The sequence below is a fragment of the Megascapheus bottae genome, chromosome 25 (genome assembly GCF_031878675.1).
Source record: "Megascapheus bottae isolate mThoBot1 chromosome 25, mThoBot2.hap1, whole genome shotgun sequence".
Classification (NCBI taxonomy): domain Eukaryota; kingdom Metazoa; phylum Chordata; class Mammalia; order Rodentia; family Geomyidae; genus Megascapheus; species Megascapheus bottae.
In genome coordinates this window covers 9097069-9114354 of record NC_143533.1, presented here as the reverse complement: position 1 = coordinate 9114354, position 17286 = coordinate 9097069, and the positions used below count along the sequence as shown (strand labels likewise).

The window sequence follows — 17286 nt, the reverse complement described above, 5'->3', positions numbered from 1 at the left end:
TGCAGTCAGTCCTTGACAACTGTATGCTAAATAGAAAAAACAGAAGCAGGCGTTTCAATGCTCCTGCTCATCTGAGCACAAGTGAGAAATGTCACATGGACCCCTAAGCCCATGTCCCCCTTTTTAAATCAAGTTCTGTCCTGGTCCAGTTGTTTTTTTGGGGGGGGGATGGAGAGGGGGATTGGTGCCAGTACTGGGGCTTGAACTCAGGGCCTAGGTACTCTCCCTTGGCTGTCTACCACTGGAGCCTCAGCTCCACTTTCAGCTTTTCAGTGAGTGGAGATAAGAGCCTCACAGACTTTCCTACCTGGACTGGCTTCAAATTGTGATCCTCAGATGTCAGCCTCCTGAGTGGCTAGGATGACAGGCGTGAGCCATGGTGTCAGGCTTAGTGATGTTTAATTTTCAGTAGTCCAGTTCTCCTGTGCAGCTCTGCCTCTTCAAACTCTTCACAGTATCTTCAGATCATGCCCCACCTTTGGTTAGGTTAACATATTGTTTTCTCTACGGAATTACTTTCTAGGGCTGGAAAGGTGGCCTAGTGGTAGAGTGCTTACCTAGCACACATGAAGCCCTGGGTCCAATTTCTCAGTACCACATACACAGAAAAAGCCAAAACATAGCCAGGTGTAGATGGCTCACATCTGTAAACCTAGCTTCTCAAGAAGCTAAGAGTTAGAGGATCCAGGTTCAAAGTCAGCACAGGCATAAAAGTCCATGAGACTCTATCTCTAACCAGCAAAAGGATGGACTGGAAGCATGGTTCAAGTGGTAGCGGACCATCCATGAGTAAGCAAACAGAGCAAACATCAGGTCCTGAATTCAAATCCTAGTACCAAAAACAAACAAGCAAAGGCTAAGCATGATGTTGGAGTTCTGTATAATATTAAAAATGAAACTATTTAAACCTACATAGTGAGACCAGGCACTGGTGATTCACACCTGTAATCTTACTTACTCAGGAGGCTGAGATCTAAGGATAGCAGTTTGAAGCCAGTCCAGGTAGGAAAGTCTGTGAGACTTTTATCTCCAATATACTACTCAGAAAAAGCCATAAGTGGCGCTGTGGCTCAAGTGGTACAGCACTAGCTTTGAGCCAAAGAAGCTCAAGGACAGCACTCAGGCCCAGAGTTCAAGTCCCAGGACTGGCAAAAAAAAAAAAAATTAGTAAGTTTTGGCATGGTGGCTCATGCCTGTAATCCTAGCTACTCAGGAGGCTGAGATCTGAGGATCAAGGTTCAAAGCCAGCCCAGGCACAAAAGGACCTGAGACTCATATCTCCAGTTAACCTCTAGAAAAGGAGAAGTGGGGCTTGGCTCAAGGATAAGGTAGTAGCCAAGCGCTGAAGAGCTCAGGGACAGCACTCAGGCTGAGTTCAAGCCTTGTGACCTCCCCCACAAATAGTAATAATAATAATAATTTGTAAATAAAACCCTTCATAGTGTGTTAGAGGTATGGGTTGGGGATTAGCCCAGTTGCAGGCATTGCCTCTGGCATAGGCTCATAGAGAAAATGAGGACTCCCACCCTGAATCTGAAGGGGCTTCATGCCATAAAAAGCTACTGAGGAGGCTGAGATTTACAGATGGTGGTTCAAAGCCAGCCTCAACAAGAAAGTCTGTGAGATTCTGACCTCCAATTAACCAGCAAAGAACTGGAAATGGAGCTGTGGCTCAAGTAGTCGAGTGCTAGCCTTGAGGGAAAAGTTAAGAGACTGTGTCTAGGTCCTGAGTTCAACCCCAAAATTGATACCAAAAAAGGCAGAGCAAAATTAGGGGTCTTTGGAGAACAGCCAGACCCCTGGGGAAGATGAATCAAGGGCAGAAGATGGTCCGAGCACTGGTTGGTAAAGTGCCCCAGGCCTGAGTTCACAAGAACGGCTTCTAGCCTGGGAAAAAATGCCACTGGTGGCCAGGGAAAGGTCTGCCACACACCTGTCCAGGGCCAGTTGAAACCTTTGGGAAAGCAGTTAGTTCTGCAGTCAGACGGGACTGAACTGTAGAACCTTCTCTGTGGATGCTCTGGAAGTCCACGAGAGGGCACTGTTCATCAGTCTTTCCAGGATAAGACAGTGGCAGGCAAAGTCTCCTGACTGAGCTGCTTCGGCCCTATATGGTCTCAGCGCAGGTGTCTCTCTAGTTTGCCCAGTGGCTTTGAAAACCAAGGCTATGAGGCCATGCCCACTCCCCCAATTTTTATCAGAAGATACACAAATACCAAGTGATAATAGACTCCCCCACCAGGAGACCACAGGACTGGATGTCCTTTAAAAGAAAAACTGAAGGCCTGGAGACTTGGTTCAAGTGGTAGAGGGCCTGCCTAAAGGTGGGAGGTTGGGGGGAGAAACAGAGAGGGAGAGAGGATGAGAGACAGAGACAGAGAAACATGCCAGGAGCTGGTAGCTTCTGCATATAATCCTAGCTACTCAGGAGGCTGAGAGATGAGGATCACAGTTCAAAGTCAGCCCAGGCAGGTAAGTTTGTGACACTCATCTCCAACTAACCACCAGAAAACCGGAAGTGGCACTGTGGCTCAAAGTGTTAGAGCACTAACTTGAGCAAAAAAGCTCAGGGAGCCGGGCAGGTGGATCACACTTGTTATCCTCGCTACTTGGGAGTCTGAGATCTGAGGATCAAGGTTCAAAGCCAGCCCTAGAAATAGTTTTTAAGCAGCAGTTAACCTAGAACTTATTAAGAATCAAAGTTAAAAGGGCTGGGAGTTTGGCCTAGTGGTAGAGTGCTTGCCTAGCATGCACGCGAAGACCCGGGTTCGATTCTTCTGTACCACACATATAGAAAAAAGTCAGAAGTGGTGCTGAGGCTCAAGTGGTAGAGCTCTAGCCTTGAGAAAGTCCAAGGACAGTGCTCAGGCCCTGAGCTCAAGCCCAGGACTGGCAAAAAAAACAAAAACAAAAACAAAAAAAGCCTATTTCTATTAATCTCTCTGTTGCTTTAATTGGAAATAAAAGGGTTCAATGTGATCCTGGGCGCTAAAGTCCATTAGACTCTTTATCTCCAATTAACCACCAGAGAACCAGAAGTGACGTTGTGGCTCACATTTGTAATCCTAGCTACTCAGGAGGCTGAGATGTGAGGATCATGGTTCAAAGCCAGCCCGGGCATGAAAGTCCATGAGATTGGTTTTGTGGGTCATTGGGCTTGACCTCTGGGCTTAAGTGCTGTCTCTGAGCTCTTCAGCTCAAGGCTACCCCCTACCCTTGAGCCACAGGCCCACTTCCCATTTTCTAGTGATTAACTAGAGATAAGAGTTTCTGGGCTTTGCAGTGCCTGAGCTGGCACCGTGACACTCTGGGGTTTTTTTTGTTGTTGTTGTTTTGTTCTGGTGAGTCTTAGGGCTTGATCTCAGCCTGGGCACTGTCCCTGAGCTCTTCAGCTCTAGGCTACCACCCAACAGTTGAGCCAAGCCCCAATTCCTGTTTTCTAGAGGTTAGAGATAAAAATCTCAGGTCCTTTTGTGCCCAGGCTGGCTTTAAACCTTGATCCGCCTATCACTTAAGTAGCTAGGATTACAAGCATGAGCCACTGCACCCAGCATCCAGGACAGACTTATCTCCAGTTAACCACCAGAAAACCAGAAGTGGCACTGTGGCTCAAAATGGTAGAGTGCTAATCTTGAGCTAGGGACAGCGCCTGGGCCCAGAATTCAAGTCCCAGGACTGACAAAAAAGAAGTCAAAGGATGTTTGAAATTGGTGCAATGTCTTTGTAGTGATGATGGCACTTATTCATACTGCTAGTGATATGTAACAATTCAGAAATGGGACCTGTCTGTTGGTAGAAAGATGGAGTTCAACTATTTATTCAGAAAAAACTTGAGGGGTCTTGGACAAACATATTGGATCAATCTTAGAGAGATAATATCCAGTATGATATCATCAAGCTTTTGCTCTAAAATATAGAAAAGATACCCCGGAGACAGTATTCTAACAGGAAAAAAAAAGTTCAATGCACATTTGGCTTCTGAATCAGAATTTACCAGTACTTCAAATATATGGCTTCCACTGGCCATGATTACCATGAATAAAACTTGTTTTTGTACCAAGGAAGGCTCTTCTGTACAAAATATCCTATCACAAAATATATTTGGACTTGCTATCACAGAAAAGGGAACAAAAATGTAACTCAGGATGAAATTAGTCACCAATGGGGCCGGAGTTCGGCCCAGTGGTTAAAGTGCTTGCTTAGCATGCATGAAGACCCGGGTTCGATTCCTCGGTACCACATACATAGAAAAAAGCCATAAGTGGTGCTGAGGCTCAAGTGGTAGAGCTCTAGCCTTAAGAAAGTCCAAGGACAGTGCTCAGACCCTGAGCTCAAGCCCAGGACTGGCAAAAAAAAAAAAAAAAGAATACAGAAGGATGGCTTTGAATAAATAAACTAAAAGCATCTTTAAAAAAAAAAAAGAAATTAGTCACCAAGAAGATGCAATCTTAGCGAATGAATTAACTATGAAACCCTGAATTTACAGTCCATCACGAATGTTTGTTTCCATTGTGTACATGATTTTAGCAACTGTTCTGTAGCAAGATGCATTTTGTCTAAAGGAATAAAACTTGGTATTGACTGGTGTTTCTTTTGTTGGGATAGACAAATTATTCAGGGCTCTGTTACATTGGAAGGATGATGTCTCTGCTTAATAACTTTTTTTTTTTTTATTTTTGGCCAGTCCTCAGGCTTAACCTCAGGGCCTGAGCACTGCCCTTGAGTTTTGTCAAGGGACATAGCACCATTTCCAGTTTTCTATGTATTAACCCCGATCTTCGTGCATGCTAGGCAAGCACTCTATCACTAGGCCAAAGTCCTACTTAATAATTTAACTCAGAATATGGGAAAAATGAAATGGGATCTCCCTCCAAATTGTGATGACAACCTTGTGCTGCTAAGGATGGCCATTTTGGCTATGGCCTTTTTGGGTTCTGATAGCTGTTATCTTAGGGGTCACCCTGTTGCTTCCCTGTCACTTCCACCTCTAGCATTCATCATATGTTAGCACAAGCAGAAATGAAAGTCACACCATCATATATATACATATATATGTGTGTGTGTGTGTGTGTGTACATATGTATGTGTACATATATATGTATACGTACACACACATATATGTATATATATGTGTGTGTACATATGTATGTGTACATATATATGTATACACACACACACACACACACACACACACACACAAACGGAAATATAGAGAACTGAGGCCAAATTGGGAGGCCAGGAAAGAGTTTAGAATGCTAATTATTTATTTATCTACTTTTCCCAGTCATGGGGCTTGAACTCAGGGCTTTGGGCACTGTTCTTGAACTTCTTTTTTTTTTTTTTTTGCCAGTCCTGGGCTTGGGCTCAGGGCCTGAGCACTGTCCTTGGACTTTCTCAAGGCCTCAGCACCACTTCCGGCTTTTTGCCATGTATGTGGTACCAAGGAATCGAACCCGGGTCTTCGTGCATGCTAGGCAAGCACTCTACCACTAGGCCAAACTCCCAGCCCAAAGTTCTTGAACTTCTTAAGGCTAGCTCTCTACCTCTTAAGCCACAGTGCCATTTCTGTTTGTTTTTGTTTTGTTTTGTTTTTTTGCCAGTCCTGGGCTTGAGCTCAGGGCCTGAACACTGTCCTTGGACTTTCTCAAGGCTAGAGCTCTACCACTTGAGCCTCAGCACCACTTCCGGCTTTTTTCTATGTATGTGGTACCGAGGAATCGAACCCGGGTCTTCATGCATGCTAGGCAAGCACTTTAACCACTAGGCCAAACTCCTGGCCCCCATTTCCGTTTTTTTTCTATGTATGTGGTCTTGAGGAATCCAGCCCAGGGTTTCATGTATGCCATACAAGCACTCTATCACAAAGCCATGTTTCCAGTCCTGGAATGCTACTTTTGAAAAAAGAAAAAACAGGGGCCAGGAGTTTGGCCTAGTGGTTAAAGTGCTTGCCTAGCATGCATGAAGACCCGGGTTCGATTCCTCGGTACCACATACATAGAAAAAAGCCGGAAGTGGTGCTGAGGCTCAAGTGGTAGAGCTCTAGCCTTGAGAAAGCCCAAGGACAGTGCTGAGGCCCTGAGCTCAAGCCCAGGACTGGCAAAAAAAAAAAAGAAAAAGAAAAAGAAAAAAGAAAAAACAAATCAATCAGGTGTAGCAATGATTCCTTACGCCTTACTGAAAGGGAATTTCTAAGCTGAGGCTAAGATAAGACCTTCCCGCTCATAGCATGAGTGTAATAAAAGGTTAACAAACTCAAATGCCATAGCCCGATTATTCAGAGCATGTTCCCAAGCTCTGGTGCCTGCCTTACACCCCACAGAGACAGTCCAAGATTGCTTCTTTGTTTGTAGACTATGGAACCCGAGAAGTGCTGATCACTTAACAGCACCCAAACTTACCAGATCTTTAGCATTCCTGAGACACAGCATTAAGTGAATCATCTTCAATATAGGCTAGGGCAAGAGTGTTGTATTTGAGAATGATTAAACTTTAGGACATCATACAACCAAGGGGTGGGGGGGGCGGGGAAACAGTCTACTTTTGGACTCTGATTTAGCATGGGACTAAAGAAGATACTCATTACACTTTAACTAGCACTAAGGGGTCAAAGTCATAAAAGTAACGATGATAAATTGGGGTCAATGGCCTCAGAAGTTTCAGTGCCAGGATAAAATGAAAGGAACTGAAGTGGAGAATGAAGAGAGGTAGAGAGTGGGGAAAGTACATACTTTATTAACCTCATCCCCCATTCTGAACTTCCTGTACTTGACAAATATTCCTAAAATGCTTCTTCAAGATATGTATGTATATATATATATATATATCTCCATTTGTAAACTGAGATCATTTCACTTCAGTGTAAAAAGGGCTTCCATTTGGATACCCACTCTGCCTCTCAACCACCCTATTGAAGATCAAGACGTATTCCCATTTACTCTAGAGGTAAAGACTTGGAGGATCAGAGCTCAAGGCCAGCCCATATTTGAGAAAAACAAAACAAACAAGATCCCATCTCAGAGGTTGGGAGTGTGGCCTAGTGCTTGCCTAGCATGCACGAAGACTGGGTTTGAATCCTCAGTACCACATACATAGAAAAAAATCCAGAAGTGGTGCTGTAGCTCAAATGGTACAGCTCTAGCCTTGAGAAAAGCTCAAGGACAGTGCCCAGGCTCTGAGTTTGAGTCCCAGGATAGGCAAAAAAACAAAAAAAAAGGAATCAAGTAAGTATGATTTAATCCTCAACTATTTTAGATTTAATTTTCTACCTTTTCTAAAATTTTCCTCAAGTTCCACTACCTGGTTTTCCCCCAACTGGACTTTGTTTTGCTTTTTGGAAGTGCTGGGGTTTCGACTCAGAGACTTGAGCTTTCTAAGTAGGTGTTATACCACTTAAGTCACAACCCCATTCTCCTTCTAGGTTTCACATAAAAATGAATTCTTTAGATGGGAGGTGCTGGTTGACTCACGCCTGTAATCCTAGCTACTCAGGAGGCTGAGATCTTAGGATCTCGGTTCAAAGCCATCTCAGACAGGAAAGTCCCCGAGTCCCTTATCTACATTAAATCACACACACACACACACACACACACATAAAACCAGAAGTAGTACTATGGCTCAAGTAAGTAGAGTGCAGCCTTGAGTGAAAAGGCTAAGGGTTAGTAAGTGCCTCGGCCCTGAGTTTAATCCACAATATTGGCACAAACAAAACAAAAGCCCACAGGGAAGCATGAAGGAGGCCCTCTGGGGAGCACAACGCCTTCCTCCAGTTCTTAGGTAGCTCCCCAACTGTGCTTCTTCCTTTGCTGATTGCTGGCTGGGAACCCCTTGCCCAGGCTGCCAGGGCCCGTCTCCCAGCAATCCAATGGCTGGGACAAGTCCTGCCCTTCCACAGGCCAGGCTGCTTTCTGGCCAGCCGACCTGCCCTGAGACAGGGGAGCGTTTTTGCCATGAGCTGTACCTGTCAGTGCCTTTCCAACAGTCGGCCAGGGACGAGCCCTTCCCGCTAGGAGTCAAGCATCTCCTCTACTAGGAGAGACTGGTTACAAGTTTCTGAGGAGCAGATTTAGGGCCTTGGGGCCAGGGCAGCACTGCTTTGAAGATGGGCCAACATGTAGGGAAACTCACCTTGATGGCTAACTGCGACAAAACAAAACAAACAAACACACCCAAAAACTTAAGTTGAGACTCTGCCTCAAGGAAACAAGCTGGGTGTGGTGACACATCCGGTGTCATCCCAGTTCTTAGGAATGGGCGATGAGAGGATCATGATCCAGGCCAGTCTAGGACAAGAATGTACGGTTCTGTCTAACGAATAACTTCAAGCCAAAAGGACTTGAGGATACTGTAAGCAGTACAGTACCTGCCTTGCCAGTGTGCGGCCCTGAGTTCAAATCCCACTAGCACCAAGAATGAAAAGGAAGGGGGCCGGGAGTTTGGTTTAGCGGTAGAGTGCTTGCCTACCATGCACGAAGACCCGGGTCCGATTGCTCGGTACCACATATGTATGAGGCTCAAGTGGCAGAGTGCTAGCCTTGAGGAAAAAGCCCAAGGACAGTGCTCAGACCCTGAGTTCAAGCCCTAGAACTGGCAAAAAAAAAAAAAAAAAAGAAGAAGAAAGGAAGGGAGGGAGGGAGGGAGGGAGGAAGGGAGGGAGGGAGGGAGGAAGGGAGGGAGGGAGGGAGGGAGGAAGGGAGAAGTCAGTCAGCCTAGGACCAAGAGACTATCAGAGGGGAACCTTCGTCCTGGCTCCTCCCTGGGGATTCCACATGGGTCCCCGGGACTCCATAGCCTCCCCTCCATAGATAGGATTTTATAGTTCTTTCAAGGAGTCCGCATGACACCGCTATGAACTTCACGATGAGCATGCACTGACTGTAAAAGGCCAGCCTCGGTCCAGCCTCATGGTTAACCATTGATAACCCTAAGAAATCGCATCCTGGAGCTCCCCGCTCCACCCCCTGTGGAGACAGAGCACAGAGCACCCTATGTCACCCCCCCACACCCTGTGTTTCCACCCATCTGTCATCATTCAGTCAAGAGGTCAGTCACCCACAGGCGCAGTACAGGCCTGGGCGTGGAGGAAGGTAAAGTCACTAGCTGGACCGGCAGACACAGCTTCCACAAGCAGCCCCAGGCGACAGCTGTGCTGTCCTGGGGAGAAGCCAGGTGCACGCTCCTGTGTGCCTGTGACGGTCAATCCACGGAACACCCACGAACCCAGGCTCAAGGTGAGTGTTTCCAGGTGTCTCAGGGATGCCTCCCCACTCCCATTTCGATTATAATCTGTTCAAAATGTAAGCTGTAGCGGGTGCTGGAGCTCACACCTGTAATTCTAGCTACTCAGGAGGCTGAGATTTGAGGATCCAGGTTTGAAGGCAGCTGGGGAAAGAAAGTCCATATGACTCTTTTTTTTTTTTTTTTTTTTTTTTTTTACCAGTTGTGGGGCTTGAGCTCAGGGCCTGAGCACTGTCCTTGGACTTTCTCAAGGCAAGAGCTCTACCACTTGAGCCTCAGCATGACTTCCAACTTTTTTCTATGTATGTGGTCCTGAGGAATCAAACCCGGGTCTTCGTGCATGCGAGGCAAGCACTCTACCACTAGGCCAAACTCCTGGCCCCCATATGACTCTTATCTCCAATTAATTACCAGAAAACCAGAAGTGGCGCTGTAGCTCAAAGTGGTAGAGCACAAGACTTGAGAGAAAAAGCTCAGGCCCTGAGTTCAAGCCCAAAACCAACAAAAAAGTAAGATGTAAGGCTAGCCAGAAGCCAGTGGTTCACACCTAGAATCCTAGCTACTCAGGAGGCTGAGATCTGAGGATTCAGGTTCAAAGCCAGCCCAGGGAGCAATGTCTGTGAGAGTCTGACGTAAACTGAACCACCAAAGAACCAGAAGTAGAGGTGGGGCTCAACAACAGAGGGCCTTATTTTACATGAAAAATCTTATCAATGCTATTTGAATGTGTCTGGTGTTTCTTCCTGTTAACTTTACACTTCTTTAATACCTAGACCTTTGATCCATGGGGAAGCCGTTTTGTACAAGCTGTTAGTTATCCACACTCTGTTAGTTTTTCTACATAATGAGGCTCTTTTCTCCAAACTATCTACTAAATGTCTCCTTTCTCCAAGAGTTGGCAGAGCTACTATGTTTTTGTTGTTATTGTTATTTTGTTTTTGCCAGTCCTGGGGCTTGAACTCAGTGTCTGGGCACTGTCCTTGAACTTTCTCAAGGCTAGAGCTCTACCACTTTGAGCCACAGCACGTCTTTTGGCTTTTTCTGTTCCTGTGGTATCAAGGAATTGAACCCAGGGCTTTGTGCATGCTAGGCAAGCACTCTACCACTAGGCCACACTCCCCGCCCCTTGAGGGCTACTATGTTTTAAGTTCCCTTGTGTATGTGAGTTGTTTTTTGTTTTTTCTCAGATATCATTCTGGTCTTTCAGTCTCCCACTGTTGTCTTATATCAAAACCATAACTATGCAGTACATCAATAGCTCATACCTATAAATCTACCTATTCAGGAGGCTGAGATCTGGAGGAGCGAAGCATGACGCCAGCCGTGGCAGTCCACAAGACGCCCACCTCCATGTTCTGTCTCATCAGGGTTGGGTCTAAGGGGAGGGCAGGAAGATGAATGAAGAAAGGAGGGGTGGGGGAACGCAATCATGATATCCAATGAACAGATGTGAAAACAGAGCCAGATGACTTGAGGAACAGGTGAGGTTGGGAGAGATGGGGAGAAGAAGGGAAGGGGTGAGATTGATCAAGATGTTCTGTACTCGTCTACTGACATGTTGAACAGGTCATACAACTATTGCAAGATAATATTAACAATAAATAATAATAAGGCTCTATCTCCAATTAGCTGGTCAAAAGCCAGGCTGGAGGCACAGCTGAAGTGATAGAGCACCAGGTGAGAAAGCAAGCCAAGTGATCACAAGACCCTAAAATGTGGCTAAATGAGAACTGATATAGACAGTAAGCATAACGTTTGTACCCCATTTCAAAGACCTGATCGTAAAAGTCGAAAATATCGCAATAATACTCACATTGATCACATGCTGAAATTAAAAAATGCGCATATTAGCTTTTTTTTTTTTTGCTGGTTGCTGGGCTTGAACTCAGTGCCTAGCTGCTGTTTCTGAGCCTCTTTGTGCTCAAGGACAGCACTCTACCAACTGAGCCACAGTGCCACTCCTGTGTTTTGAGTGGTTCATTGGAGGTAAGTGTCTCACGGTGACTTTCGTGTCTAGGCTGGCTTCAAACTGTGATTCTCCGATGTTAGCCTCTTCAGTAGCTAGGATTACAGGCATGAGCCACTGGTACACTGCTTTAAGAAATACATTTGTTGGGCTGGGAACCTGGCTTAGTAGTAGAGTGTTTGCCTGGCATACATGAAGCCCTAGGTTCCATTCCTTGGTACCACATAAACAGAAAAGGCCAGAAATGTTCAGCAAAAAATGAAGCTCAGGAACACTGCTCAGACCCTGAGTTCAAGCCCCAAGACTGGCATAAAAGAAAATAAGAAAAAAGAAATACATCTGTCAGCTGGTTACCAGTGGCTAGGATTGTAAGCATGAACTCCTGACACGCAGCTTGTGCTGGAAAACTTGGTTCTTTATTAAAAGTCAACACAAGTGCGAGGAGCAGCACTGAGCTGGGAATGAGGACTGAGCCAGGGACAGGCTCCGAGGCCGTCCAGCTTTCCCAGCCCACCTCTACAAGCCACAGCTCTCAGCCTGTTCTCTAGCAAATTCTCATACCCAAGGCCTTGGCCAATCACAGGCAGCTACCCAAGTCTTTCTCCTGGCATACACTCAAAGATGGCTAGAGGGAAGAGACAGGCATGCTGCAAAAAGCTCTATCCCATGTTCTTGGGTGAGCAAGAGCATAAGGCTGTTGAGTTCAAGCCCCAGTTACCCCCTCCACACACACACACACACACAACTCAGGAAGCTGAGATCTGAGAATCAAGATTGGTTACCAGCGCAGGCAGGAAAGTCGATGAGACTCTTACCTCCAATTAAATGTTAAAAGGCCAGAAATAGAGATGTAGCCTAACTGGTAGAATGCCAGCCTTGAGAAAACAGAGACAATGCCCAGGTTTTGACCTGGCACACACACACACACACACACACACACACACACACACACACACACACTGTTATTCCCATGTCTCTCCAGACTGAACCTGCTATGGGGTACAGGTTGCTGTAACCCTAAAACCTTGGACTAGAAAATAGATGGTTTTGCTTCGATGAGAAGGGATGCATCAGATCATCTTCCCTTCCCTTTGTTTGCAGGGCTCTTCTGGGCTTGTCTGCTCGAGTCTGGGACCTAGAAGAATAGGAAGGCAGCTGGGGCCAAGGGGCCAAAGACCTAGGGCCAGCCACATACCCCAACCAGAGGCAGGAAAATGGAGCACATAGACGAGGCTGTGGCAGCTGCAGCTGACACTAAGGTGTCCCAGGAGGTGCTGGAAGAGATGGTTTGGTTTTTTCGTGTAGAAGATGGTAAGTGGTTGGGGACTGATGCAGAGGGGAGGGGATCTCAGGTAGATGGTGGACACAAAGGGCGGCTTGGCTGACACCCCAGCATGGTCTCTTCTACCACATGGGACAGCATGAGAGAGAGGAAGACAGACAGCTGGGTGCCAGTGGCTTGGCACCTATAATCCTAGCTACTCAGGAGATGAGATCTGAGGATCGTGGTTCAAAGCCAGCCCAGGCACTAAAGTCTGTGAGCCTCCTATCTCCAGTGAACCACCAGAAAACCAGAAGTGGTGCTGTGGCTCAGGTGACAGAGTGCTGCTAGCCTTGAGCTGAAGAGCTCAGGAGCAGTGCTTAGGCCCAGAGGTCAAGCAAAAAGAAGACAGTCACAACTCAGGCTGTACATCTAGCTATCCACAGGGGCTGGGCCCTCGGTTACTCATTATGAAGTATTTCTGCAACTCCAGCTGAATGCCAGGCTCCCTTCTCAGAGCTGCTCGCCCAGGAGAATGAAACATACGCATCTCTCCACTGGCGAATTTGGTCGGGTTTCCTGTTTATTTTTCTCGCAGCTGGCTCACACCCCATGTGAGCCCAGCCTGCAGGGAAGCATTTTTATCGGTTAAGTGGAACTGCACTCCATCAGACTTTTCTGCCCAGGCTAGCTTCAAAACTTCAAACCTCATCCTCCTGAGTAGCCAGGATGTAGGCATGAGCCGCCGGGTACGTGGCTTTTCCCACACTTACTGTCAACTGCAGTGCACTGTTCTCTGTGCCCGGGGCGTCATACCTCCTGCTCGTTAGAGTGGAAGTTCTCCATTACAAGGGACTCATTTTTGTTCTGATGAAGGTCGCCATTGGTCTATGAGCCGAGATGCAACTCAGGCCCTAATCAATGTGTAAGTATCTGGCCTCTCCTCACGGCTCTGTCTCTTGTTCTTCCTCAGCGTCTCCTTGGAACTATTCTATGCTTGTCCTGGCAGCCTTGGTGGTGGTGATTAGCACATTCCTTCTGGTAAGGAACATCCGGGCACACAGGTGAGGAGCTGGGCTGGGCGGGGTCTGAGGGGCAGGGGTTCTACTTTCCCAGAAGGAAATCTAGGATGAGCTCACTTAGGGCTTTTGGCTGTATACATTTTGGAACAATAAATTGTAGTCTTATGAGTCTTTGAGAAGGGCTGGGAATGTGGTCTAGTGGTAGCGTGCTTGCCTAGCATGCACGAAGACCCAGGTTTGATTGCTTGGTACCACATACATAGAAAAAGCTAGAAGTGGTGCTGTGGTTCAAGTGATAGCGTTCTAGCCTTGAGAAGGCCAAAGGACAGTGCTCAGGCCCTGCATTCAAACCCCAGAACTGAGAAAGAAAAAGAAAGAAAGAAAGACAGACTGACTTCAAGAGCCAAGTGCCAGTAGCTCATAATCACCGCTCAAAGCCAGCCCATGAAAGTCACAAAACTCTTATCTCCGTTAAATTACTCCCCCAAAAATCTGACTTAAGTGGTAGAGTGCTAGAGCGCTAGCCTGGTGCAAAAAGAAGCTCTGGGTGAGCATCCTGAGAGAGTTCAAGCCCCAGAACTGGCACACACACACACACAAAAATCTTAGAAAGCCAAAGCTATGAAAACCTGACAGGACAACAGCAGCCCCAGATTACTGCCCTCTGGCCTGGCCAACAAGCCAGAATGATAACGTAGCCATTAGGAAAAGGGCCTTGGAGCCGGTGCTGGTGGCTCATGCCTATAACCTTAGCTACTCAGGAGGCTGAGCTCTGAGGACTGTGGTTCAAAGCCAGTGTGTACACTAAAAGCCATGACTCTTATCTCCAAGTGGCACTGTGGCTCAAGTGGTAGAGCACTAGCCTTGAGCTGAAGGGTTCAGGAACAATGCCCAGGCCCAGAGTTCAAGCCCCATGACCCTCCCCCCCCCCCAAAAAAAAGAAAGGAAGGCAGGAAAGAAAGCAGGCAGGAAGGAAAGCAGGCAGGCAGGCAGGCAGGCAAGCAAGCAAGCATGATCTTACTGGGTAATAGCCATTCAGGTAATCGCACAATCATTGTTTAAAGCCAGCCTGCTCAGGAAACTCTGTGACATTCTTTTTTTTTTGTGGGGGGGGCATGGGGCTTGAACTGGGCCTGGACACTGTCCCTGAGCTCTTCAGCTCAAGGGTACCATCCTACCCTTGAGTCAAGCCCCACTTCCCATTTTCTAGAGATTAACTGGACATAAGAGTCTCAGGTCCTTTTGTGCCCAGGCTGGCTTTGGACCTTGATCCTCAGATCTCAGCCTCCTGAGTAGCTAGGATTACAGGCATGAGCCATCATGCCTGGCTCTGTGACATTCTTATTTCCAATTAATCACCAAAAGTGAAGCTATGAGTCAAGTGCTAACTTTGAGCAAAAAGTTCAGGGGCAGCACCCAGGTGATGAGTTAAAGCCTCAGGACCAGCACAAAAAAAGGAGGAGGGGGGAGGGGGAGCGGGAAGAGGGGGAAGGAGGAGAGAAGAGGAAGAGGGGGCGGCAGCAGCAGCAGCAGTGCTGGCTGTGGCCTAAGCAGGGCATGGGTGGTCGTTCATGCATATAATCCCAGCTACTCAGGAGGTAGAGACAGTAAGGACTGAGGTTTGAGATCAGCTAGAAAAAAAAAGTTGTCAAGACTTGATCTCAAAAGAAAAAAATAAGCTGGGTACTCCTGACACAGACCTGTAATTCTAGCTACACAGGCAGAGTGGGTAGAAGGATTTTTGTGGTCCAGGGTGGTACTCAGGAAAAATTCAAGATCTTATCTGAAAAATAAAGCAAAACACTAAAAGAGATGGAGGCATGGCTCAGGTGGTAAAGCATCTTTCTAGCAAGCATGAAACTCTGAATTCAACCTCCCAGTACTGTTAAACAAAAAAATAAATAAATAAAAGGGGGATGAGGTGGCCTCACTCCTCCGATCTTGTCAGGAAGCCCCTTCCCAGCCCAATCCCTTACATGGTCCACCTAAAAAGTGTAGGGCTTGCTGAAAGGAAAACTCCACCGCCTTTCAAAAGAAGAGGGTTTATTGGGGGGGGGGGGGGAAGAGCACACCTCCAGCTGCACAAGATGGATGGAGCAAGAGGCACTATGGTGGGAGGAGAGAGATTATATAGGGGGAGGAGATATGGCCACAGCAGAAGTGGAGGTGACTTCAGAGGATGGGGAAAATAGCTCAGTCTGGGGTGGGGGGGCTTCCACTACCCCCAGACATGCCAGTCACCAGGATGATGGGTGCTGGGAGGAATTTCCAGGGTGCAAGAGAGAGAGAGACAAGGGAGAAGGGCCATTTCTCCAGGAGAACCTAACAGAGAGCAGGTTTCGTCTCTGGAAACAACACTGACCTGCACACACAGGCTGTCTGCAAATCCAGGACTTCTTTTTGGGGGGTGGGGGTGGGACTGTCCTGGGGCTTGAACTCAGGGCCTAGGCACTGTCCCTGAACTTTTGTACACAAGGCTGGTGTTCTATCACTTGCGTCACAGCTCCACTTCTGGTTTCCGGGTGGTTCACTGGAAATAAAGAGTCTCGTGGACTTTACCTGTGCGGGGCTGGCTTTGAACTTTGATCCTCTCAGATCTCAGCCTCCTGAGTAGCTAGGGTGACAGACAGGCCTGAGCCACCAGCTGCTTCAGGCTCGGTAGGGTTAAACCACCGTCGCTTCGGGCTTCAACAACTCCCAAACTACCACCCCATCCCCTCCCCACCACGAGGGTCAGCCCAGCGCTGCCTCAGTTTCCTCAGAAGTCCTCCATCACCATCCCTCCTCCCCCCCCAGCAGACAAGGAAAGAGGCAGCCACGAGACAAAGGAGCACCGGAAGTCCTACAGCTGGGTGATTCTGGAGCCAAACCAAAGAGCAGCCTACACGACCTAAGAGAGACCTTGATCTTGGAAAAGTCAAACCTGGTCCAGGTGGGAACGTGCGAGGTAGAAGAGAGAGACGTCGCCCTGGCGCTGCTTCCCGAGGCCTCAGAAAGCGAGAGCTAGGGACAGCCCTGCGCGTGCGCATCGCCAGCCGCGCACGTGGCGCCGGCCGCGCATGCGCCGCCGGTCACGCATGCGCCGCCGGTCAGCCTCGCAGGAGACGCCAGCCGCGCATGCGCACGAGACGACGCCAGCCGCGCATGCGTGGTCAAGGCCCTCGAGGTGATGGGCTCTCCTAGCCGCCCAGTGCTTTCAGTAGCAGACACAAAGAAGGGCTGCAAGCAAACGACAGTTTGGTTACGATTATTTTTTTTTTTTAAAGCTTTTATTAAAATGCTTCTGGGTGGCTGGAATTGGATAGTTTGTGCAAAGAGTTGGCACGCGCGTGCGCACACACAGAGCTTGGAACAACAAAAAAATACACATCCCCCGGGCCGGAAGCGTGGCCTAGTGGTAGAGTGCTTGCCTCGCATGCACGAAGACCCGGGTTCGATTCCTCCTCTACCACATACATAGACAAAAGCCCGAAGTGGTGCTGTGGCTCAAGTGGTAGAGTTGTAGCCTTGAGAAAGCCCAAGGACGGTGCTCAGGCCCTGAGTTCAAGCCTCAGGACTGGCAAAAAATTAAAATTAAAAAAGTTCCTTAGCTGGCCTGTGGCATTTGCCAGGTCCTCCATGCATCTTGAGTGTGTGTATGTGTAGGTAGGTAGGTACTAGGGCTTGAATTCAGGACCTAAGCACCATCCTTGTGCTTTTTTCCCCCCTCAATCCCCACTTCCAGCTCTCTGCAGGTGACTTGGAGATAAGTCTCATGGATTTTCTTTCCTGGATGGGCCTCGAACCCCAATCCTCAGATCTCA

The 17286-nt window shown here is 47.7% G+C and overlaps 1 protein-coding gene across 2 annotated transcripts; it reads left to right on the top strand.

Moving 5' to 3' along the window:
• The first annotated feature begins 12305 nt into the window (after positions 1-12305).
• Positions 12306-16780, top strand: Slc51b (SLC51 subunit beta). 2 transcript variants are annotated; one of them, XM_090358190.1, is made up of 3 exons: positions 12306-12511; positions 13435-13525; positions 16283-16780. In XM_090358190.1, exons 1-3 carry the CDS (start codon positions 12415-12417, stop codon positions 16488-16490), a joined length of 396 nt encoding a protein of 131 aa, XP_090214316.1. In that variant the 5' UTR covers positions 12306-12414; the 3' UTR covers positions 16491-16780. The 2 variants fall into 2 exon arrangements, with proteins under 2 accessions (XP_090214316.1, XP_090214315.1); XM_090358189.1 differs by having other exon boundaries at positions 16280-16780.
• Positions 16781-17286: the final 506 nt, after the last annotated feature.

Coding starts and splice junctions, on each gene's coding strand:
- Slc51b (XM_090358189.1), top strand. CDS start 12,415: ATGGAGCACATAGACGAGGCTGTGGCAGCTGCAGCTGACACTAAGGTG. Junction 12,512..13,434: donor GTTTTTTCGTGTAGAAGATG/GTAAGTGGTTGG, acceptor GTTCTTCCTCAG/CGTCTCCTTGGAACTATTCT. Junction 13,526..16,279: donor AGGAACATCCGGGCACACAG/GTGAGGAGCTGG, acceptor CTCCCCCCCCAG/CAGACAAGGAAAGAGGCAGC.